General features: G+C 33.1%; 1 protein-coding gene and 1 non-coding gene across 2 annotated transcripts; both read right to left on the bottom strand.

Annotated features, from left to right (window-relative positions):
* Positions 1-7,210: 7,210 nt before the first annotated feature.
* Positions 7,211-7,406, bottom strand: LOC120092267. Its single transcript, XR_005485976.1, has one exon. It is a non-coding gene; the product is annotated as a U2 spliceosomal RNA (small nuclear RNA).
* A 2,207-nt stretch (positions 7,407-9,613) lies between these two features.
* On the bottom strand, positions 9,614-14,090 carry LOC120090972 (DEAD-box ATP-dependent RNA helicase 24). The gene is made up of 5 exons (XM_039048713.1): positions 13,265-14,090; positions 11,471-12,699; positions 10,505-10,547; positions 9,976-10,375; positions 9,614-9,881 (listed from the first exon to the last, which is right to left on the bottom strand). The coding sequence occupies exons 1-5, from the start codon at positions 13,872-13,874 to the stop codon at positions 9,830-9,832; spliced, it is 2,334 nt and encodes a 777-aa protein (XP_038904641.1). The 5' UTR covers positions 13,875-14,090; the 3' UTR covers positions 9,614-9,829.
* Positions 14,091-15,544: the final 1,454 nt, after the last annotated feature.

Below are 15,544 nucleotides of genomic sequence, written 5' to 3'. Positions count from 1 at the left end.
TCTTTGCATCTATAAATGCATCTAGTAATTGATTTGCTATATTTTACAAATGAATTATTTTCTGAACTTCAAGTTCACATTGATCTGTACAGGGATCTAAATGAGACAATAACGATGCATTCCATGTAATTTCTTTTTCCAACTTCTTAATTCCTCCCCTTAATGTTGAAAAATTTGTCTCATTAAAATGACAATCTGCAAATCGTGCAGTAAATACATCATCCGTCAGGGGTTCAAGATATTTGATAATTGATGTGGAATCATATCCAACATATATTCCTAACCTCATTTGAGGACCCATCTTAGTGCATTGTGGTGAAGCAATTGAAACATATACTGCACATCCAAAAATTCCAATATGGGAAATATTTGGCTCATGACCATAAGCTAATTGTAATGGCGAGTACTTATGATATGCTACTAGCCTAATGCGTACAAGTGATGTTGCATGCAAGATAGCATGTCTCCATACAGATGAAGAAAGTTTAGCTCTCATAAGTAATGGTCTTGCAATTAATTGCAAACATTTTATAAATGATTCTGCTAAACCATTTTTTGTATGAACTGTTGGGATTGATGCCTTAAAATCTCGTGTCCTGTAGTTTGTAAACAGTTTGTACGAATGTTTGTGTTGTATAATTTATGATATTTTACTTCACATCTTGATTTTGCTCAGTTGTATGTTTTATTTGCTTTACCACAAACCAATAAACATAAAATCCATGGTTATCTGTATGTAATTCAAGCATGTATGTGGTGACATACAAGTGGATCATGTCTTGAGTGATAACCAAAATGGTCTGTAGTACATGGATATAGAAGGAAAACCTTATCCTGGTAACGCTATAGATGCAGCCCTCTTTGTGGAATGGTAACAAGTGTTGTGACTTGTCACAAATGGTCTGATCCTGATCATTCGTGTAGGGGAATACGAGCATGGGCGTCCTATACAAAGAGTTTATATAAGACCTGACCACACATCTCGTTATATAACACCATTCATGATAGAGACTTCAATTCACTAGGATGGCCATAGGTAACATGACCTCAATCCTTAGTGAGTTGGGAACTCCTACCATTAAAGGCGGTCCTTTGATTTGTATTGGTGTTAGTGGCCAGGTCGCCAATTCAAATCTACCATTTTGGAGATTCGTCAGATTTAGGAGCTGGAAACTCAGCTACACAAAATGGAAGTCACTCCTTCCCCGAGGTAGAGGCAAGTAGATAGATAGCTTCCTTAAGGGCTAATTCTAAGGGCTTGAACGATGTGGCACCATACACCTTTTTTTTTCCGAGAGGTGTTCACACATAGTTGGACTATGTTGTATTATTCATTAGAGGAATTAGTGGTACTTAAGAAGTGGGAGGTAACTATAGGGACAAAATGATAAATTGGCTCAGTTGTACTTACGACCATCTATGAAGGGTCATTGTACTCATGATTGTTATATCTGATGGACATAGAAATATATCTGTGGTAAGAGTTCAACTATTGTTCTTTAGTGAAATGTCTGGCAGTTAACGGATGGTGGATCTCGTGGCTAAAGAGTTTAGTCAGTTATTCACGTACCATTGGAGCTTCTAGCCAAAGGTCCATAAGGTCCCCTAGGTAGCTTGGATGAAGTCGAGAATCAGTTTTTGGGTCAGTTTGAAATGTTCAAATTGACAAGAGGGGGTTCGATTATATATCATATAATTGAACTAGTTAATTATATATTATATAATTGGCTAAATGTATGAGATACATTATTTTGGAGGAAATTAGATATAGAATGATTTATATCAAGTGGAGAAGAAATTACTATAGTAGATATATGATATCAAACTATAGGGTAAGAATATAGTATGATTATATTCATTTATTAATTAAATTAGTTAATTATGTGATAATTGGCCGAAATATTCTCCTCGGTCGTGCATTAGTGGGGAATTCAGTATTCGGTTATTGTAACCGAAGAATAAAATGAAAATTCGTTTCATTTGGCAAAGAGTTCGTAAAAATCGCAAAAGGTGTGAAAACATTTTGATCACTTAGCTGAGAGCCTTTACGATGGAGCTTCATCGCTTAAACGATCACTTAGGTTTTTTAAATGATCACCTAGTGTGTCGTGTTTTCTAAACGATCGTTTATCTATTACTAGAAGATCGCTTAGTAAAACCTACACGATCGTATAGCTTTCTCAAAACGATAAGCATATGTTATATGATAGTCTTCTCCCACTTGCTTATCGTCTACACGATCAGCCCATTCCTCCTACCTCTACCAAATTCAACAAAGATCACGCTTTGGATTCTCACCCCGAGAATAACAAGGGTTCTAAGTGGTGGTGTCGTCTCCACTCCTACTTGCTCATGTCGTTCGTGTAGACGATCATACTGCCATAGCCGACTATTTTGCTGGGCGATAAAGAAAGTAGAGGTTGTTTCCGCTGCGTTGAGTTCGAAATTGAAGAGGGTCTTCAATTGGTATGTGAACTCAATCCCTTGTATTTTATTTATCAAAGCATGCCATTAATTAGTGTTCAATTTCATAACTATCTGTTAGAATGTGTGTGCGGTATTTTGGTCACAATGAAATCAGAAAGATCCGAATGCGCTCATGGATTCTCTTCGTTAAGAGTTCCTTCAATTGGTATCAGAGTCAGGTTCTGATATTCTAACTTCATTGATGCAACAAATTGCATATACATTCTTGGTGGGTGCATATCTGCTCTGTTTAATTGTTAATTGTTGTGGATGTGCAGATTAATGGAGTTTTCTGGAATGTTAGCCTCGGTTTGATTTAATTCTTTTATATTTTCGGTTGATTGTAAAGGCCCTATGTGTTTTTTAGCATTATTAGTCGTTATCGAGTCTGTAATTCAAAGTCAGTTTGAGTATTGAGTCATTCGTGAAAAAGATCGAAGCAAGGGTTGCTGTTCTTCGAGGAAGAAGACGGTCAAGGGTTGATCGGGTCATATAAACGATGGGGCAAGCGATCAATGAGTATCGGGTCGTGTAGACGATGGGATGCTCGCGTATTGTTTAACGCGCATGCGCACTAGTCCCCATACAGATAAAGGAAGCTTAGCTCTCATAAGTAATGGTCTTGCACTTAATTGCAAACGTTTTATAAATGATTCTACTAAACCATTTTGTGTATGAACATGAACTACAGGATGTTCAACACTTATCTCAATTGACAAACAATAATTATCAAAAGTTTGGGATGTAAATTCACTAGCATTATCAAGACGAATGGTCATGATTGTATAATCAGTAAATTTTTCTCTTAACCTAAATATTTGAGTAAGTGATCTTACAAATGCAAGATTTCGACTTGATAATAAGCACATGTGTGACCATCTGCTGGATGCATCTATTAATACCATGAAATATCTAAATTGTTCACTTGGTGGGTTAATAAGTCTACATTATCACCATGAATTTGTTCTAAAAATGCAGGTGATTCAATCCTTACTTTAGCTGGTGATGGTCTAATTATCAATTTTTCTTGAGAGCAAGCATCACACGATAATTCATTAGATACAAGAATCTTCTAGCTCTTCAATAGGTGTCCATTTGAATTATCAATAATTCTCCTCAATAGATCCTGGATGACCCAATTGGTCATGCCAAATTGTAAATATGTTTGGATTCATGAACTTCAGATTCATTGTTGCATATGTTTTAATTACTCGTATATGAGTATAATACAATCCAGAAGATAAAGCAGACAACTCTTCCAATATACGTTTTTTATTTGAGATAGTGGATATGATATATAGATATTCCACATTATTCTTACTATCAGTCTCAATAGGATAACCATTGCAACGTATATCTTTAAAACCAAGTAGATTTCTCTTTGATTGACTAGAGAACAATACATTGTCAATTGTAAATTTTGTTCCTCTAGGCAAAATAATATTTGTTTTTCCAAATCTTTCAATCAGGTTTGCAGAACCTGATATTATATTAACTTTGCTTCCAGCATTGTCAATTTGGAAAAATATTTTCTACTTGTAAGTATTGCATGTGTAGTTGCACTGTTCGCCAAACATAGTTCTTCTTTACTCATTTTTTAGTCACCCAATATATAAAAATGATCTAGGTTTCATCATTAAAAAGAAAATAATTACAATAAGACAAACAACATTTGGAATATACAAAGATTATAAAAGAAGAAAAAAACATGGAGATGAAAAAGAAAAAAAAAACAACATTAAATCTAGATATTTTTAAAGTCAAAGGAACCACTTGATGTTCCATCAATTCTGCTGATTTTCTCTTCAGGAGATTCAAAGAAGTCCACCATATTCAAATTTTTCATATGGGATGGGTCAAATATGTCATTATCTTGGTATGCAAAATTTGCTTCCACATTTTTCTCTTTTTCTTTCAAGGAGACTTAATAGAAATCAATTAAGTGTTTTGACGTACGACAAGTACGTGACCAATGCCCAATCATTCCGCATCAGAATCATTTATTTTCAACATTTTTTGAATTCTTATCTTATGGAGCTTTTCCTTTATAATCATAATTTTCTACGGTTCTTTTGAAATTTGAATGATTAGAACGATCACCACTAAAATAATAATTATGTCTTCTTCTGTCACGGTCACGACCTCGACCATGACCACGATCTCAGCCACGATTATTAAAATTCATAGTATTCACTTCAGGGAATGTTGTTGTTCCAGCTAGTCGAGATTCATGACTTTTCATCTACAATTCTTTTCATCCACAATTTAAAATTTACAACATTCACTTCAGGGAATGTTGTTGCTCTGGTTGGCTGAGATTCATATATTTTTTTTAGTCCATAATTCGTTATTTTATTTAGCCACAAGAAGACATCAGATGAATGCAAAATATTTCTCTCGATATTACTATTGCAGAAGCATATCCGAAATGTAAAAAAATGTCTTCTCTAATATATTGATTTAAAATTTTGGAGCCTCTAGCCCATCCATTTACGACGAGTTTTTGGAAAAAATATATATATATTTTCTGATAATCATATTTTTATGGTATCCAAGTGTATTTTGGGTTTAAGCACTAATGACAAATAATTATTACCCTTAATATCAAATGCTATAAATTCTAATTTTGTAATATTTTCTATAGTAACAATATTACAAAATATTATATTTATATTATAAATTTAATATATATCAAATATATAAAGCAATATTTAATTTATTAATTATCACAAAGAGGGAAAAACTGATAACGTGTTGTAAATTTGCAAGAAAAAACGATGCACAACGGAAACACGAATATTAATAAATATAATAGTAAAAAAATATAAACAAATAAAATAAAATTATAATTAATAAATAAAATAATAAAAAATAGAAAATTACGTCAAAAATGTCCACTTTCTCCAAAATTGGTGGAGTTTCAACCAATGTATATATCTCTATAAAATCCACAAATGACCATTTATTTATAGGGAATTTTGGCAAATAGGAAATGACACACTATGCATAGGTGGTTAAATGACACATAGCCAACACATGTGATAATGAAAAATGACACTTGGCATTAGACACTAAGCAGGCACCAATGAACATCTATTATTATTATATAATATTTATAGTAACTTCTAATTTTTAGAACTTTCAAACGCTTTTTTATGATGAAAAAATGAGTCGCACCAAATTTAAAAGAAAATATAATACAATTAATTGAAAATGGTTTGTTTTAACTTTTTGAAGCTATGTATGTGACTCAATTAGTTCTTTCCAACTTTTTATTAAATAAATATTAACATTAAAGCTTGCCAATTTTTTTATCCTCAATTTTATTTTATTTTAGTTAAAGAATGAAAAAGTTAAACAAAATACTTTTATTTTTTTTTTAAGTGATCGTTTGTTTCCTAGGAATTTAGGATTCCTTTGGAGTGAACATTGAATTACCTAGTTTGTTTTATGGTAATATAAGATAACCGAGCATTTTAGGAAGCCAGGCATCTCAAAAATCTTGGGTACCCTCCTAAAGCATGGGTTTTTTAGATTCTAATGTTGAGGACATCTACTTTTTATTTTTTTAACTATTTATATATATACCACCATCGGAGGTGATTGTCGAAGTCCGGACTTCACCAGAATTGTCATCGGAGGTGGCTGTCAAAGTCCAGAGTTGCCGGAGTTATAATCGGAGGTAGTTTTTGGAGTCCAGATTTCATCACCAGAATTGTCATCGAATGTGGCTGTCGAAGTTCGAAGTTGGTTGCTGGAGTTATTGGAGTTGGTGGTTGAAATCCAAAGTTGGTTGTCGGAGTTGTCATTGGAGGTGGTTGTCGAAACTTAGAGTTAATTCTCAGAGTATGATAGTGTCCGATAGATGGAGACATTGTAAACATAGGAAGAAGGGTGAGTTAGAAAAATCTACCCAATCATTATTTGGTCCACCAATTTTTAACTCAGCTCATACCCTCATATACCCTCATTGAGAAGTATGGGGAGAGATGGAGCAAGTGTATAAAAAGAAAAGAGAGGAGAGAAAATTAGTTAGTCCCTTTTTTGGTGTCGTAATGTCTTATTAACTTCCTATTTATATTTCTTTGATCAGGAAAAATTAAATCGAAAATTTAAAAGAAAAAATAATAAAATTAAATCTAAAATGATTTGTTTAACTTCTTATAAAAATATTTGTGATTTTCCATATAATTAAAGCTTGTAAATTTCGTTTCATTTAGAAAGAAAATGTTCAAAAGGACTTCTTTTATTTAAAGTTAAAAATTTTAAAATTATGGAAAAAGATTAAAAGAAATTACAACAAAAACAAAAAAGCTTATATGAAAGATACAAACATAAATTGCCTTATCTGAACATCAATATGCATCTACGAAAGTTCACAACGAATCACAATACCAAGAATGAGCAAATTACAGAAAACTTCGAAAATCACAAACTAACATCCATTGAAAGTAGAACGAGAGAGAAAATCCGAGGACCTTCAATCAAAACTTCGTTTTCCAGTTGTTCCCTCTGGTTCTCCCCTAACTTCATTAAAAATAGATAATTTGTGAATAACGAAGTGGAAACGAGAAAATCAAGTAGTAAATTAGTAGAAAACCCAGTTACAGCATGAATCAAAATAATTTCCTAAGGTTACAATAAATTTATTGGTTCAATTTATCAGGTGAAGTTCATTAAAATATGAAAGGTTTGTTAAGCACAATTAAAGCCAAAGAAAGAAACTTTTTGAACTGATAGTTTGGAGGGGTGCGCCAGGCCCAAGCTGTAGTGCAACGCATGGACGACGCTCGAGGGCCCTGGCAGCAAGCTACCATGATGGACTCTCCCCCTTTAAAAATTAATTTAATATCATGTGGACCGATGGCCCACGTATCAGATATTAAACTGATAAGAACAGATACTACACTTGATCTTAGCCAAAAGGCCGAGAAAGGTATGATTTTTCTTGTCAATGAAACGCCGTTTTATAATCAGCGTCTTGCTTCAAACTATCATAACTGGCCGATGTGGGACAAACTTATTTCAAGTGCGGAATTCAAAATTCATTTATCTTTCTGAAAATGATTATGTTGCACTTGAATGTATAAAATATAAAATTATTTTCATTTATCATCTATATCGCTGATTTTTATTTTTAGTTCCAAATATTTCAATCTGAGTGTGAAAAAATCGGATGTTGTAATTTATAATGTTATTAGAATTTGACTTAAAAGGAAGAACAACTTTCGATTTTGTTCGCTTCTTACTTTCAGTTCACTTTTAGTTCCGTATATATATTGGGTTCAATATTCTGTAGTTTTGTGCTTTTAGTTTGAGTACTCTTGTATTTTAACTTCTTTTCATTCTCTAATTTTAACAGATGAAATGTGGCCATTTTATTTTCGTTCTCCTAAATAGATCAAATTAAGTATAGAAATCAAAATAAATAGTCTAAAAATACACGAATCAAATCAAAACTTTAAGAAGTATATGAATCGAAGTTAGAAAGTACAAGGACCACAGGATATTTAAACTTTTTAATTTTTTTTATACTTATCAATGGCTACATTGATGTTCATTGAGAAAATGAAGACAATAAGGTTTATATTGAGATTTAAACTACCATTACAAAAGAAATAAGGACAATTATCAGTTTATACTCCTAAACTTTGAGGTTGTATCAATTAAAATCTTAAATTAATAATTAATTCTAATAAATCTTGAATTGTGTATTAATTTACACCTTCTTCCAAATTTCATTAAACTAATATCATGTAAAGCTTATTATTTGAGTCAATTAAACTCCTAAATTTTCTTAAGGAAATCTATTTAAACAATTTATTTCTATTACCTTTGAAAATCATCCATAATTCTCAAACACATGTGAACTTCTTCAAATGTCAGTTTTACAAATTAAACAATTATAATAAATATATGAACGACTCTCGAAGAAAATTTGATTAAGAGTCTAAATTGATTCATTTATGAAAATTTAGGAGTTTAAGTGACACAATTATAAAATTCTCACGAAGTTTCTTCAAGTAGAACATAATGAATGGTGTAACATACACATATAAAAGTTAAATGGATACAACTATTACTTATTAATTTAAATTGATGGAATCTCTAAAATTTATGAGTATTAATTGATATCTTCGCATAAAATAAATACGGCAATATTTTATCGAGATACACACTAATGGAGATGGTTACATGAAAATATATACATGTTGAATTTTATTGATATTCAGACTTGCAATACTTTGGTTTAGCTCCTGATTGTAAACGTGAATTCTTAATTGATTTAAAAAAAGAAAAGAATATTAATTTTGAAGAAAATCGGAAGATTATTCTAATTGTTGTTGGTGTTTTGGAATACATTTTCATGTGTTTAATTTAAAAATAAGTTATTTAGAATAATCTTAACTGTATGGCAACCACTTATGAAACATATTTAAGGTGTATTTTAAACATTTGTTTTAATCAAAAGTGTTTAAATAAAAATGAGTTTTTGATATTATTATTATTATTTTTTTTTTTTTTTGTTCTCTAATCAATCCAAACAAACTACAAAGATAAATAAGGTAGTTGAAGGGCTCGGGAGTAGAATGGAAGAAAAAAAGCAGAGAGACAGAGATGGCAGAACTGTGTGGAATTTAGGTCAAGTTTTATTCAAGAAAAACAATACTATTTCATTATAGTTTATCATTTTATTGTTTTTCCCCACTTTAATGATGACCATAATTTTGGTGACATAAAGATGTTTACCACTACTAGATTAAGTTACATATTTAATCTACAAACTTTAAGATTTATCACTTGATCCCTAAACTTTTAAAATTACAAATTCAACCTCTGAGGTCCCATTTGGTAACCATTTTGTTTTTTTGTTTTTATTTTTAAAAATTAAGCCTATAACATCTACATTTCCCATTGTGATCTACGTCTTTCTTAAGTACAATGGTTTAATTCTTAACCAAATTCCAAAAAGAAAAACAACTTTTTTTACTTTTAAATTTAGGCTAGTTTTTTAAATTATTGACGAAAATAGATGACAAATGAGGAAATTTAAAGTTGACAAAATAATAATAATAAAACTGATAATGAGTCTACTGACGCATGAAGTTCGTAAATTGTCAGCTAGCTAAGGCATATACTTCGATCGGGAGAGAAAAATAGAGGCAAAAGATTTATATTAAGAGCGAGTGAGACAGTGAGACAGGTGACGATTTATACCAGACAATTTCTACAACCTCATTAGCTAAAAATCATACATTGGTAAAACAAATTTAAACAAAATAAAGGGGTTTACACTATTGAGTTTAATCATACCACATTTCTCAATACTACTGAGTTTTTATCTTTCCTTCAATTCTAGGCGTCATCTGTCCCAACCAGAGGGTCTCTTCCTTTCTCGGGGCCTATCGCTAGAACTGCAATCAGATCATATAAAGCCACCAAATGAGGATATTGATAAAAGAATACATAGTAGTAAAAGTTCCAACACACAGAAACCGATTTACCAACCTTCTTTCTGAGTTCTTTTGGCTTGAATATTCTACAGTATTTGGCATGTACGAGTTCACTCTTGACACTGGAGGCACTGGGCTGTTCGCACCACCACCGATTGAACCACCAGATACAAAGCCTGATAATGTTGGCCTTTTGTTTGTTGGCACACTATAGCTGTTACTTGAACCCTGACTTGGGGGGCCTGTTGAAGCGGCAACGAAATTGCTCTTAAACTGCGCCATCATTCCTGTCCTCAAAGAATTTACAGCTGCAGATCGACTTTGAACATTAGTTGTTGAAGGACTACTACCACTGCTTTCTGGGTTATAACCAATTCCAAGACCAAAATCCACTCCACGCACGCCTCGACCATTGCTGCCTCGACTTTTACCCTTTTTTCCACCACCAACACCACCTACAAAGACAACAATTGCATAAATATATAATTGGGATTGGGAAATTTAATCAATACATTGATTTTTCGTTTTCTCATGAAATACCAAACTTTCCTTGAAAAAGATTAGGATTAAGTGTCGAATAATACCTCCTTTTTTCCTTGCATCACGCTTTGACCTGAATCGCCCATCCTATAATATTTCAAAGTGAAACGGTTCAGCAAAAGATTATAATAGCAACTTTCTCAAACAACTAGCCCTCACAATCAGGAAAAAGAACTGGGAGAAAGCTTAATGAAAGAACAAGAATAAGCAAGGCTATTAAGAAAACACACATGGAGACCTAAAAACCATAGAAAGCACCCAAAATCTTCCAAAAGGGAGCCCGAATTGTTAATAATACAAAACAATATAAGAAAAGAATCAGCCACAAAAGCCCACAAGGCATTGCCAGACAGAGAAATAATACAAGACCGAGAAGGCATATTCTGTTTTATATATATGTATATATATATTATATTGGAAAAACCACTCTTTGGTCCCTAAGTTTTTAGAAATATTGTATAGTTAACCTTGCCTTTCTAGTTTAGTTCTTATTTGGTCCATTAATCTCAAAATGTTACACTTTTACACGGGAATTTTTAGTTTACTTTTCATGATTTTAAACTTCTGTCCCTAAGTTTTTCCTAATGCTTAGATTCGGACCTTAGTGTTGGCTTAAGTTAGTTAAATTAAATAATTATGATGTAGACTTTTTAAATTAATTTTAATAGTGATGAAACTTTAGTAAAAACTAATTTAATTCTTCTTTTAAATTAATTAATATAAAATTAATACATAAGACTAAAAGTGAGCATTGGTGAAAACAAAATGGTAAAAGTGTAAGATCTTGAAACCTAACACCGAATGGAAACTTAACTCAAGACTCCGAGATAAAAATATAACATTTAGGGTAAAAGTGTAACATTTTGAAACTGTGTAAACAGAATAGAAACCATACTCAAAACTCAGAGATGACTGAAAGGAAATCTTTCCCAGGGGAAAAATTTTTAGAAAATAATGACTGAAAATAATACAGTGAACCTAATAATATGCAGCAGATAAAGAAAAATTACCTTCATTGCCAGATCCATCAGTTCAACTGAAACATTCTGGCCAGCAGCAATCAAACTATGTACTAGCTCGCCAGCAAAGCGAGCCTCTTTCTGGGTTATAAGCGTGTGTGCTCTTCCATCCTTGTCACCAGCACGACCTGTTCTACCAATACGATGAACATGCATGTCCATGTCTTTAGCAATGTCAAAGTTTACAACGGACTTGATTGACTTAATGTCAAGCCCACGGGCAGCAACATCAGTTGCAATAAGAACATGATAAACACCAGATTTAAACTTTTGCAGAGTTTCCATTCGAGATGCCTGGTCCTTGTCACCATGAAGAGCTGCAACCTTAAAACCTTTCTGCAAAAGTTGAGATTCAACCTCATCCACTGTGGCTTTTTTAGAAGCAAACACCAATACATCACCATCATCAATCATTTCAGGTAACTTCTCAAGAAGCCAAGGCAACTTCTCCAAATCAGAAGGAAGAACATGAACAACCTGCGTGATATCTTCATTAGCCATCCCAACCTCTCCTACTGTAACTCTTACAGGATCGGTGAGAATTTCTCGGGCTAATTTCTCAACCTTACAAGGCATAGTAGCAGAGAAGAGTAAGGTCTGACGGTCTGGCCGAATCTGACCAACAATGGAACGAATTTGGGGTTCAAACCCAAGGTCAAACATTCTATCAGCTTCATCAAGTACCAAGTACGTGGCTTTAGACATTGTCACAGCTTTCAATTTGATCATATCTATCAGTCTGCCAGGGGTGGCAACAACTATCTCACACCCAGCTTTCAGTTCTTTAAGCTGATCAAATTTAGACATCCCACCATATACTGCAGAAACACGTAGCCCATGTGCTTTTGAAAACTTTTTACACTCTAGGTATATTTGGTGTGCAAGTTCTCTGGTGGGTGCACAGATCACTCCGATAGGACCCTCTTCTTTTTCAAGTTCAGGTTGATCCATAATATGAACAATCATGGGAAGAACAAAAGCAGCAGTCTTACCCGAACCAGTTTTTGCTATTCCAATTATATCTCCCCCGGAAAGCACAATTGGCATAGCTTGGCACTGTATAGATGTAGGCTTCTCGTACCCTTGCTTTTTTATAGCATTCATAAGTTGTGGGGAAAATCCACAGTCTTCAAAGGTTTTAATTGGCCTGGGAACGTCAAAACCCGACACACGAATAGCCAAACTCTTCCGGTACTCAGAAACTTCCTCTTCACTCATCCCTAAAGACGCAATATAGAAAAGGAAAGACTCACCAAATTTAGAACCAGAATTAATAATTTAAATTCTCCAAATGCTCAGTAAGTGAATCCTACGAAACTCTAAACAAGGGAGGCAAGGAAAAAAAGGGAGTTGTCGTCAGAAGTATAAAACAACAACAGTAAAAACGGTAAATAACAATATACGCACACAAATCCACACATTTCATTAGAAACATGAACTCTTTCAATTGGGAATTATATGTTACCCAATTTCTTGTTGTGAGTAAGTTGAAAAGGCCAAAAACTGAAGTATTGAAAATAATCAAATGGAAAGACGTTTGCATATCCAAATATTTAACTCTTTCTCCCGAGGAAAAGAAATCGTAATCTCCATATATCATACAGTTCTTCCTTCCCCAAAAAGAGAAAGAAATACAATTTCGGTCCAACACTATGAGAAGATAAATTAATGGCCGTGATGCACAAACTTAACAGAGGCAGTCACGTAAGCCAGAGAGAAAAAAATAAGAAGTGCAAAAGCAATACTGAAATATAACTGAACCATAACTTCCAAGTAATAAGTGACCTGATATTGAAGCTTTCTCCTCGTAGAAATCTTTATTGAACGGCTCGTAATCAATGGAGCTATGATCTAGGGCAGGAATTGGTTCAATTTTTTTCTTCTCAACAATCAGCATATTGTCATCAGAGTCGTATTCAACCATCCCTGCATCCACAGCCTTAGCTGCCGCATAAACCTCCTCATCCGAATCATAACCAGCATGAAGCGCATCAGCTGCCAGCGTCAGTCCCACGTCCTTCTTAGCCCTCAGAAAGCTCTCCATTGGATCCTCCTCCTCGTCGTCCCTATACTTATCCACCTTCTCCTTCGGTTTCGGCGGCGGCGGCGCTTTCATTTCTTCGTGAATTCCCTCCATGAATGCATCTAAAGGATCAATTTCTTCTTCTTCAGCACCGGCACCGCCACCTCCACCACCGTCGTTACCACTCGCCTCCTCCGCATCATTATCATCATATTCTATGTTATCAACATCAGTATCTTCGTAGTTGTCGTGGCCATGGCCTCGCGACGAAGGAGGGACATAAAGCCGCTGAGGAGCTTGAGAGCGCTCGAAATTGTAAGTGGTTTGCCGGTTGATTCCAAACCCTTCAAAGCCGAACTTCCTCTTCGACATTCTGATTGGTTGGTGGACGATTCGAGAACAGAACCCTAAATCGACATGAGAAATCGAAGCGTAGTAGAAACCCTCAATCTGAGATTTGGGAACAATTTAGCTGGAGTTAGGGTTTTGGGAATCTGAACGGCGACTCGACGGAGAGGAAGAGGATTTTAATCCTTCCGCTGGTTCAGTGATTAGTTCGAATAAAGAACCGACGGCGAACGAAGTCAAATTTTGGGTAATCACAGAATTTATGGATCGGGCGATTTGACCCGGAAAACCCGACAGAATGGCCCGAATAGTTTGAAGTGATTGTTTGTGGTTGGGCCGTGGGCCGACATGGCCCATCAATATTAAATGATGTTTTTTCTTCTTTCTTTCTTTTCTTTTCTTTTCTTTCTACCTGGTGAGTAGATTTAGAAGTTTGTGTTTGAAGTGTCAAATTAAGTTATTAAGTATTTTTAATTTAAAGAAAGCTAGCTTTCTCCGGATTATTTTTGTTTCAACCATTCAATTTCATACATAATTTTTAAAATTTTCAACATCTAGTTATATTTTTTAGAACGTTGAACACTTAGTTGAGATATCAATTTAAAAACTTCACATATATCTTATAATTTTTTACCTGTGATTATTATATTTGTAGTAGATGAAATATTCTATTTTATGCAAATTATAAAATTGTAAGATTCATATACATTAGTAGAATGTATGAGTGAAATATATACATAAAAAAAAAAAAAGTAAATCATCAAGGAGTTTTACGGCTATGTATCGCATCTTGTGTCAAATTGTAAGTTGGAGTTTATTATACATATATGTTGATTGGTTTAGAGTATCATTGTTTATGAACATGAGATAGGAAATTTTATTAGCATTATGTCCAAAATTGAGAATACGTGTTTAAAAAATATATCTATTTATCTTATCAAGAAACATATCTCGACCTTTTTTAAGTACGAATGTATATGTATTATATAGGTTTTTCTTCTAAAATAAGGAACGTTTTTTTTCAAAGTTATACAAAAATGAATTGGTGTGTACTTACAACAAATTCGAAAAAGGAAAAAAGGAACAGAAACATGTAAAAACTAATAAAAATTATTATAGACCCCTAAACTCATTAGTATGCTTTTACAAAAATTTAAAATGTGAAAAAAACTATAAAGACATAAAAACAATTACTTTCTGTCACTTTGATAACCACCTCAAAAACAAGGTATTTTCTCCACCTTCTACAATGTTTGAGGATCTACGTGTATAGAAAAAGAAAACTACAAAAGCATATAAAAAAGTTACATTAAATAACTTTATATATTTATAAAAATTTGAAAAGTGAAAAAAAAATTGAAAAAGAGGATATATGTTAAACAAAAGAGAGATGTGATATCTTCTTATAGATGATGGAAGAGATACTTAAAACGGGAAAATTAAACTTCTTAAAGAAGAAGAGAAACATCGGAGAAAAAGTTGTTATTAACTAAATTAAAAAATACCTACAACAAAATTTCTAAAAAAAGAGAGAAAGAGAAAATGAGATATCTGATAGAAAATGAGAGGTTGAAATTAGCTATCTGTAGATAAAATTTAGATCTCAAATCATAACTTGATTTTATTTTTTTAATCATTTATTTAATATGAAGTAGAGATTATTAGAGATAATATGTGATTTAAAAAAATCAAGA

Source organism: Benincasa hispida, chromosome 11, assembly GCF_009727055.1.
Source record: "Benincasa hispida cultivar B227 chromosome 11, ASM972705v1, whole genome shotgun sequence".
NCBI classification, from domain to species: Eukaryota; Viridiplantae; Streptophyta; class Magnoliopsida; order Cucurbitales; family Cucurbitaceae; genus Benincasa; species Benincasa hispida.
The sequence above is the reverse complement of the archived record's forward strand: the minus strand, read 5'-3'. Positions and strand labels throughout refer to the sequence as shown.

Bases quoted from the DNA above. Each gene is read 5' to 3' on its own strand.
- LOC120090972 (XM_039048713.1), bottom strand. From the start codon at position 13,874: ATGTCGAAGAGGAAGTTCGGCTTTGAAGGGTTTGGAATCAACCGGCAA. The intron at 10,376-10,504 runs GTATTATTCGAC...TTGTCTTTGTAG, and splicing joins TGATGCAAGGAAAAAAGGAG to GTGGTGTTGGTGGTGGAAAA. The intron at 9,882-9,975 runs GTTGGTAAATCG...ATCTGATTGCAG, and splicing joins CAAAAGAACTCAGAAAGAAG to TTCTAGCGATAGGCCCCGAG.